General features: G+C 36.9%; 1 protein-coding gene across 1 annotated transcript; it reads right to left on the bottom strand.

Moving 5' to 3' along the window:
• Positions 1-4,567: 4,567 nt before the first annotated feature.
• On the bottom strand, positions 4,568-7,886 carry LOC142045177 (parvalbumin, thymic CPV3). The gene is made up of 5 exons (XM_075058395.1): positions 7,852-7,886; positions 7,187-7,254; positions 6,691-6,823; positions 6,145-6,254; positions 4,568-4,593 (listed from the first exon to the last, which is right to left on the bottom strand). Exons 2-5 carry the CDS (start codon positions 7,245-7,247, stop codon positions 4,568-4,570), a joined length of 330 nt encoding a protein of 109 aa, XP_074914496.1. The 5' UTR covers positions 7,248-7,254; positions 7,852-7,886.
• Between the last annotated feature and the right edge of the window lie 847 nt (positions 7,887-8,733).

Below are 8,733 nucleotides of genomic sequence, written 5' to 3'. Positions count from 1 at the left end.
GACTTCATAAAGGAAGGTAGTAACTTTACACTAGCTTTGGTTATGATTAAGGATACAGAGTTACTGAATAGCAATAAAATCTGCTTCCACACAAAACTTGAGATATTTAAATGTTTTTATTTGTTTGATGTGTTTAACAGGAATGCCTAGAGTGTTGTTACTGGCCTGGATCTGTAGTACATGTGAAAGAAAATCTGGGAAGAGAGGATGAGGAAGGGGCTAGACAGTTAAAAGGATTTCAGCTCTGAAGATGAATTATAGTAATATGTTAATTATTTCTCTGCTGATCACAGCAAGAAATGGGAGAGAGAATTACGTAAAGAACTATGTCATAGTTTGACATATTTAAGGCATGGTGTTTTTTATGCTTAGAGGTTGAATGAAGCCACTATTTATTCTTTCATATTTTGATTTTAACTATTCACAGACAGGGTAACATGGCACAAGGTATTATGGGGTAAATAATGTGAGCACGAAATGGAACTCTGGAGACCTGTATTTTCATGGAATCACAAGTATTCTGGTATTTTCTAAAATGTATTTTTATAGTTGTTGTGTCTACTGAATAATTTTAGTATATAATGTACAAGTGGTAATTCTGATAACTAGTTGCAACTTTTATTGCAATGCGTAAGCATGTTTGTGAGTGGTAGCTGATTTCTGAATGCTGCCTTTCATGACAAATCTCTGCAGTGAATGCATTTGATTAATGCAGTCCTTATTTCCATCCCATTCATTAAATATATGATTACAGAAAGTGGCTGCTCATTCCCTTCAGTGAGCACCCATATCCACATATTAAATGCTGCTTAAATACAGTAAATATCTTTAATTTTTCCTTCCTTGTCAGTCAATAAAGCCCTGCCCAGGAGCTTTCTCAATTACAAGTGCCTACTTGAAACAATTGGTATTCTACATACCATGTCTCTAGAAGAATGCTTACTGATGGCATTCTTTTTTAGGCCATGGAGCAGACAGGTATCTTTGTCAGTGATTAAATCCAGTTTAAGTTATCCCTATCACATGTTTTACAAGAGCATTCAAAAATATGATTTAGCATTTCAAGGATTCCAGGGAAGTTGTTTTAACTTTAGAATTTTCTTCCACTTCAGAAATCCTACAAATCAACAAGTTTTCCTTTCCTTAAAATGTTCTTCCACAGAGAACAGTAATCTGCTGGAGTAGCTGCTGTACTATTAAGGTTTTTTAAGGTATATTTTTCCAGATGGAAATGCATGGAAAGATTTCCTTTAACTGCAATACTTTGTATGTTAGAGACATCCCAGAATATCTCAAGTAGAGTAAGTGGGTTGTATTTTTTCTGTTTGGTGCTGTAGTGCACAACTTGTATACAATAATAAGCTACAAACAACTGAGACATGTTTTGAATTAGTAATGATGAACAAGATTTTTCTAAAGCCTTAACATACAAAATAGTTAAAAGGATACGTATCAGGCCAAGAAGTTCTTCCCTAGTCTTTTTGTTACTTGCCTCTTGATTGAGCCCAAGTACATTTTGTAGTTCAGATGTTCTACAGGAACTTCAGATGCGGACAGCTGTGATACATTCTTCTTTCTGGGAAATTAATGAGGTTCTAATTTCACTCAAAAAATTGTGGACCAGGGCATCACATGAATCTTCTGTCCACCTCTGTCCAGTGACCTGCTCCAGCAATGTATTGCATCTCAGTGGAGAATAACAGAATTTGTACTTTGCCTCTGGGTTTCTTTGTCTAGGTCCGTGGTGCAAAGGCAGACACATTGAGAGGAGCTAGGGTTCAGAGTGCAACAGCAACTGGAAAATTCTTTATTTTACATGCATTTGCCTGCCTGATGTAATATGATTAGTCAAGGTCAGGACACTTAATTGTCAGTGAAATGAAGAGCGATTTGTTTGTTACATGTTGTCGTGGTTTAAGCCCAGTCAGCAACTAGGTACCACGCAGCCGCTCGCTCGCTCACTCTCACCACCCCCCAGCCCAGTGGGATGGGGGAGAGAATCAGAAGGGAGCAAAAAAAGCAAAACTCATGGGTTGAGATAAGAACGATTTAATAACTAAAGTAAAATAAAATGTAATACTAACAACAACAATAATAAAATATAATAATAATAGTAATGAAAAGGAATATAATAACATTTTTAAAAGGGAAAAAAACCCAACCCCAAGAAAAGACAAGTAATGCGCAATGCAATTGCTCACCACCCGCTGACTGATGCCTGAGCAGCGATCTGCCCGTCTCAGCCAACTCGCCCCAGTTTCTAGATTGAGCATGACATTCTATGGTATGGAATATCCCTTTGGCTAGCTTGAGTCAGCTGTCCTGGCTATGCTCCCTCCCAGCTTCATGCACACCTACTTGCTGGCAGAGCATGGGAAACTGAGAAATCCTTAACTTATCCTAAGTGCTACTTAGCAACAACTAAAACATCAGTGTGTAATCAACATTATTCTCACACAAAATCCAAAACACACTGTACCAGCTACTAAGAAGAAAATTAACTCTATTCCAGCTGAAACAAGGACTTGTGAACTCCTCCAAGACCCTTCTGTCATCAGACTGGTTTTGTTGCCAAGAACACACTTTATTTCTTGTGAGTGCCCTGTGACATCCATCTTGTGCTATGAGAATCAACATGGGTCAGATCCTCAGCTTGTGTAAATCTGAGTAGCTCTGTTTAAGTCACTGATAGTCTAGTGATTTATGCCAGGTGAGCATATTTCATAATGTTGAGAAATACTATTAAAATTCTATGTTCTGTTTTTATCAGTTTGTATTATTTTTGCACAATAAAAGGAAAAATGTGATTACTATATTAAATTCTCACATGTACTGAGTATACCAATTTACAAACAACTTGTACGCCAAATTAAGCTGCTTGGAAACATTTTGAAATGGGACAAAAATTCTGTTTCCAATCGTCAACTGTTAAGAATTGTGGATGAATATAAGGCAGTAGGTGTTTCTTGGCTGGCTCTCCAGTACTTGGCTCCCAAAAGAGTAGATGGCTGCAGAGGAGACATAGAGGTGAATACTCGGGGATGAATCATTATAGAATTTGTATTGGTGCAGCTCTCTAGGGTGTCTTGGAGGGTGGCACTCCATGAACTTTTCTTCACACTGAGTAAAGGAGTATTTTAATTTGTTTAACTGCTTTTGCTTTGATAATGAACATGTTTGAGGCCAACAGGAATTTTTCAGTTACTGTTTTGTTAGGTTTGCAAAATACAGGTTGGGAGAAAGAAAAGGGCCTAGCATATTGAAGCATTAGCCATATGCCCTCTGTCTTTGTGACTTTGTTGCTCTGAAAGATATATAGCCCTTCTCGCAAGCGCATTCAGATTCTTTAGTGTCTTCCCCAGCAATAGCTGGTTATCTCATAAACAATTCAGCTCTGGTTTTGGTGTTTTTCTGCACAATGACCAGTATTTATAGAGACTTTTGGAAAGAAAAAATGCAGTTAATTTTGAACGTTGTCATTTGCAGCAAAGGAAGAAATGCATTGAAACTGCAGTGACTAAACCATTCACTTTGCTGAAAAGGCTTCTGTTTTGTTCTAGTGACTCCTACAAGCTGCATGTATATGAACTGCAGTATATAGCATTTGTTAATGTTGCAAAAGCAAGTGAATATATAAATACTCCACCAGAGCATCTGAACATCTCTCTTTTCTAATGACTGAATTGTTTGTTCATAAAAAGACATTTCTTCAGCATCCCCAGAGATGGATGCTTTTGTGAAGGACATTTTTAATATGGCAGATGTAGCCTGGAAATACCAGGTAGAGTACATTGGAGCTTTCTCAACATGCATTTCTACAAATCCTTCCTCCACACTTCTAGTCCTCCCTGTTGAGGAAGCTAGAAAATACCACCAAGAAGATATCTGTTCCTTCCCGTCTGCTTTTTAAAGCCTCACAGTTATCTGAAACCTCAAGTCCACATAGGCTTTCCTTTTAGTTCTTTCTGCAGGAAAGCATGTGGTTTTTACTTTCTTGTTCTCTTAATTGGCTGATGTAAAAAGAGCGTCTCATGCAGAAACCACTTCTTAAGCAAAAACATATGACTGCTTTTCACTTGGAAGTCAGTGTGAGATTTTACCCTCACCTACCTCACAATTATATCTGAGCTCCTAGACTTTGACGAAGAGCTGAGTCTTTTGAGAACTTCAAGATTAATGCAGAAGGCCTATGGTAAACAGAACTCCCACTGATTTCAAAAGATGTTCCATATGTGAAGGTCTGGAAAGAATCAAGATCTTGGAGGGATTAACAGTTTAAGAATGCACATTTCAGTTTAGCAGTCAGAAAAACAGACACAAGCTACAGTATGTGATTAATTTTTATTGGATATTTTTAAGGGAAGTGTCTGCTAAAGTAGAGTTTAGAACATGGTAAATGGTCCACACAATGAAAAAAAAATCATTAATCAGTGTTTCATTATGTTGCTAAGGCAATGAACAAATAACAGACACTGTCAAGATAAATAAGGAACTCCTGACTTTAAAGGTTTTGGAGTGTCTCATGTAGATTCATCCCAATTCTATCTTGTTTGGTCCTTTTGAACCTCTAAGACTGCACCATTTCCTGGAATTCTGCAAAAGATAAGAGAATATTTACAGTAGAAATACTAAAATGAAAGGATTAGGAGTAAAAGATTAGTGGCTTATCAAGAAATTTAGACTAAGAATGAGCAGAAAACAATTACCTGATAGATGACCAGAGGAGAAGAAACACATATGGAAGAGAGACATTGCCTAAACTTCCTCTTCTAAACAGCAGATGGAAAGGCAGTGTTTTGCTGACATTTATAAGGAATAATAAAATGTTCAGAGTAGTTTTAGCCTTCTCTGCATAATACTGATCTTAGGCAAAAATAATGGAATGGCTAATATGGAATTTGAGTAAGACGTATTTAAGAGCTGAAGTAGAAGAATGAAAAGTGAGTCCATGGGTCTTATTAGCTGTTTGTAGTGCTTCAGCAGTTGAGAAGTGTTGATTTAGAGCACAGTCTAAAACCAAAAACATTGTGCAGTTCCATGTGGTATGATACTGAAGTATTGTGTTGTACAATAAGATATTGTTATTTGGAACTTTTAAATGTTTGGCTTCTGTGAATTAGAGTATCTGAGTCCTTGAATGACTGTATTGGTATATAGATTGCTTCTTAAATCATGTGTGTTTATTCTGGCACATTTCGTAAGGAACTGGATTTAATTCCTTCCAAAGAAAGAAACAGATGAGTTCTGTCTTCTTAGCACAGTGAGCTAGGGAATCTGCACACCAGCACATTCCCTGCATGCTATTCCCTAAGCCCCTTTCATGCTCGTCTAGGCAGCTTGCTTCTCTCATGGGGTGAGTTGCCATTGGCTGCAAGCCTTTTGTATGTGTTCTTCCTGTTCTAAATGGGACACAGAAATATGGAATTATGAGAGCAGGAGTTTTCTGCACTGAGCAGCTATTAAATCGCACCGGCATTTCCATGGGGTGAGTGCAATATGCTGCTTCCTAAACCAGCTGCTTCTTCCTATCTGATCCTTAACCAGCCACTGAAGATAAACAGCATCCATCCCCATGCACAGAGCCTGTTGTGGGATCTCGTGTCGGGGTAGTGACACTTGATCATTCTCTTCTTCTCATTATGCAAAACAAATATTGAACTATGTGCTGCTAGCTCTTGTATATTGTGAATGATTTCACTGACTAGTGGACTTTCTGTTGGGACATAAGTGCTGTAAATGAGCCGATGTATGTGCTGTTGATTCTCCTGTGTAGAGCTGGTTCTTTTGTCCTTAATTTTACATTTGTGTATTACAAGTGATGCTAGTGCTGCCTTATATCAGAGGAAGTGGGAGGAGAAATAAGGGGCAGTTTCTTTCAAAACAACTTGAAATTTGTGAGTCAGTGGCAATGAGAAAGTTCCTTAGGGCAGCCTAGGTGGGGGTTTTTGACTTGCTTGTGCAAAAAGAGTTGCAGAGATGAACCTGTAAGATCAGGGACTGTTTCTGCCCTTAAACAGGTTGCTACTGCAAGGGTTTCACTAATATCACTGCAGGTACATTAATGTACCATCAACATAAAAGAGAATCACACATCATTACAACACATCCTGAGGAGCCTTATTCTATGTATAAATAAGTTAATACCTTCGGCCCCAATTTTACCATCCCCATCATGATCTGCAGCTGCCAAGAAGGTCTTTGTTTCTGAGGTGGTTAACACTCTGGCTCCACACTCAAATCTCTGAAGGAAATACCTAGGAAGAAAACAGCTGTGATTATGATTTTCACAGAATATTATGCTTTTATGCTGGCTGTATAATCAAACTGATAGCTATCTATAAATAAATTATTTACCACAATAGCCAAGTCCTCCAAACACTGCTTTGTTTGACAAGCTAAATCTTAGTCATATACATTTCTGCTTTGTAAGTCCAGCCCTGATACAATTGATTCAGCCCACTACCAAAATCCAGCCCCAGCGAGTTATTTTTTTCTATACTGAGTATTAAAGGCAGGTATTTACTAATTTGTTTTTCTCTGTAGGGTTTATCTACTTAAATATACCTTTCACAATCTGCTGAATGTTGTATCAACATTCAGCATAACTTGTGCTCACATTTACAGAACAGTTCTGGAAAGAAAAAAGTGCTAATTTTTTGATAGCTTCTACATAGTTAACAAAATCCTTACTTGAGCTCATCTTCCTCAATAAAGCCACTTTGATCATTGTCGAGAATCCGGAAGATCTCCTTGAGCTGGCTGCTACTCTTTTTAGACATCCCACTGATCTGAAAGAATTTTTTGGGACTAAAGGAATCTGGAGCTGAAAATAAATTAATAAATAAATTAACCCCAGACCACTGCGTTCACTGTTCCTAAATGGTCTGAGGATGCTGCTTTGTTACATTTTAATTGTTCTAAACATGAACGATAGATAAAGCCTGTCAAAGAATGAATTTTGTCATACTGCACCATACCGCCTAAACATCAAAAAAAATCACATGGGGATAAGTTACAAACTGACAATATAAACCAGTCATGAACAAATATGCTGTGACAGCTAAGTAAAGAGATTACAGGAATCTGTTTACAGTATGCACGTGTTCAGTATTCCTTTGGGACTGAATTAAACATGCCATGTGTTACACAAAATAATAGATTTTTAGAGTTTTAATTGTTTTCTCACCTTGGCAGTCCCGCAGAGCAGCAGCAATATCAGAAGGGCTTAGAATGTCTGTAAGGCTCATTTTAAACCTGTGCAAAATAGTATATTGCAAACAGATTTGTGAAATGCAAATGCATCTTACAACAAATTGGTTTTTCTGTGTTTCAAAGAATACTATATGGCTAACAAGACTTCTAAGGGTAGATGAATCTAATTGATTGAACCAACATCACTGCTATTCCTAAACAAATAGAAGGTTTAGTACGTTACTTTCTTAAAAATAGCAGTGCTGAAATAATACTTTTTAATGAGATGGATTACATAAATGGTGTTGTGAGTTGATGATCAATTTTTTATCATTTAACTGCATCCTATTTAAGTACAGCACATTTTTAAACTCTATGTAACTGTTAATCTAACAATCAGTCTTACTGGAATGCATGGCATCTGGCAATACAAATAACAGTATATGCAGTGGAAGAAAGAAAGTGAAGAAGGTTTTCTTCTGGTTTCTCCCCCAACAGCTCTGAAGAATAAAAAGAAAACTGATACTTATCTATATAAGGTCCATCCATATGTAATTCCAGCAATTAAAATAAAAATCTTAGAACGATGGTTATTGTACTTACTACTGGTGCAGCTCTGCACAGTAATGTGATTTAATTGATCTCAAATCAGCTGCTCACCTTTATAGTTTTCTCAGCTACGTAAAGGAAAAATAGCTGAGGAGATACCAGGCAAAATAGTAATGTTGGCTCTGGCTTGCCACTCTGGCTTATAAAGGATTCAAAAGGTGACAATAACCACTACTTAGGTTACTGTTTCATGGATCAAATGTTTGATTTGAGACCTAGCTCAAATTTCTTCCTTAACTAATTAAACTTTTCTTTCTATTTATATCCTAAGATAATATGGACAAGAAGAACTGTTTTTTTAATAAATCCACTTGTGCTTAATTAAGTACAACTCTGCCATCAAAACATAGCCTTTCAATCTCCAAGTATGCTAAAGATTTTCAGTTAACCTCTGGACCTTAAAGTCGCTCCTCGGAAGATGACTCCACCAGTCAAATCCTTATGAAAAGAAACTAGTTTGTTTTCCCCAAGTCTGTTGATCCTTTGGAATGTATAAAGGAAGCTGGAGATGAAAGATCAGAGGTGACAATGTGTCATTCTGACAAAGATAACTTGTCACTAGGATAGAGGAAAGCATGCTATAATTTGGGGTGATCTTTCTACAGTAAGCTTCATTTCATATTTCATGACCATTTTCTAAATTACAGTGCTGTCCCTAATCAGGGGTGGAACAGAAGCCAATGCCTTCAGTAACAGCAAAACTCTGAAACTAGGTAAAGCTGAATAAGCTATTCTTGTTGTCTGTATTCCTTGGAAGATTATGTATAATCAGATGGCCTACTTAATAATCTATTTTGAATATTTTAAATTCATGAAATCAATAATAGACTTGAAGTTGTTGGCATCAGATTTTGTTAGTATGGAGATTTATATACATTTTACAACACACACTCTCACAATCTATTTCCTTAATATGAAATTAAAACTATAGGT

Source organism: Buteo buteo, chromosome 27 (genome assembly GCF_964188355.1).
Source record: "Buteo buteo chromosome 27, bButBut1.hap1.1, whole genome shotgun sequence".
In the NCBI taxonomy this organism is placed as follows: domain Eukaryota; kingdom Metazoa; phylum Chordata; class Aves; order Accipitriformes; family Accipitridae; genus Buteo; species Buteo buteo.
Note: the sequence above shows the minus strand (reverse complement) of the source record. Positions and strands in the feature narration are given on the sequence as shown.

What these genes read in the sequence shown, in the direction of transcription:
- LOC142045177 (XM_075058395.1), bottom strand. Translation starts at nt 7,247, where the DNA reads ATGAGCCTTACAGACATTCTAAGCCCTTCTGATATTGCTGCTGCTCTG. An exon ending in TGCTCTGCGGGACTGCCAAG is followed by an intron (nt 6,824 to 7,186) that starts GTGAGAAAACAA and finishes ATTTATTTTCAG; the next exon opens with CTCCAGATTCCTTTAGTCCC. An exon ending in ATTGAGGAAGATGAGCTCAA is followed by an intron (nt 6,255 to 6,690) that starts GTAAGGATTTTG and finishes TTTTCTTCCTAG; the next exon opens with GTATTTCCTTCAGAGATTTG.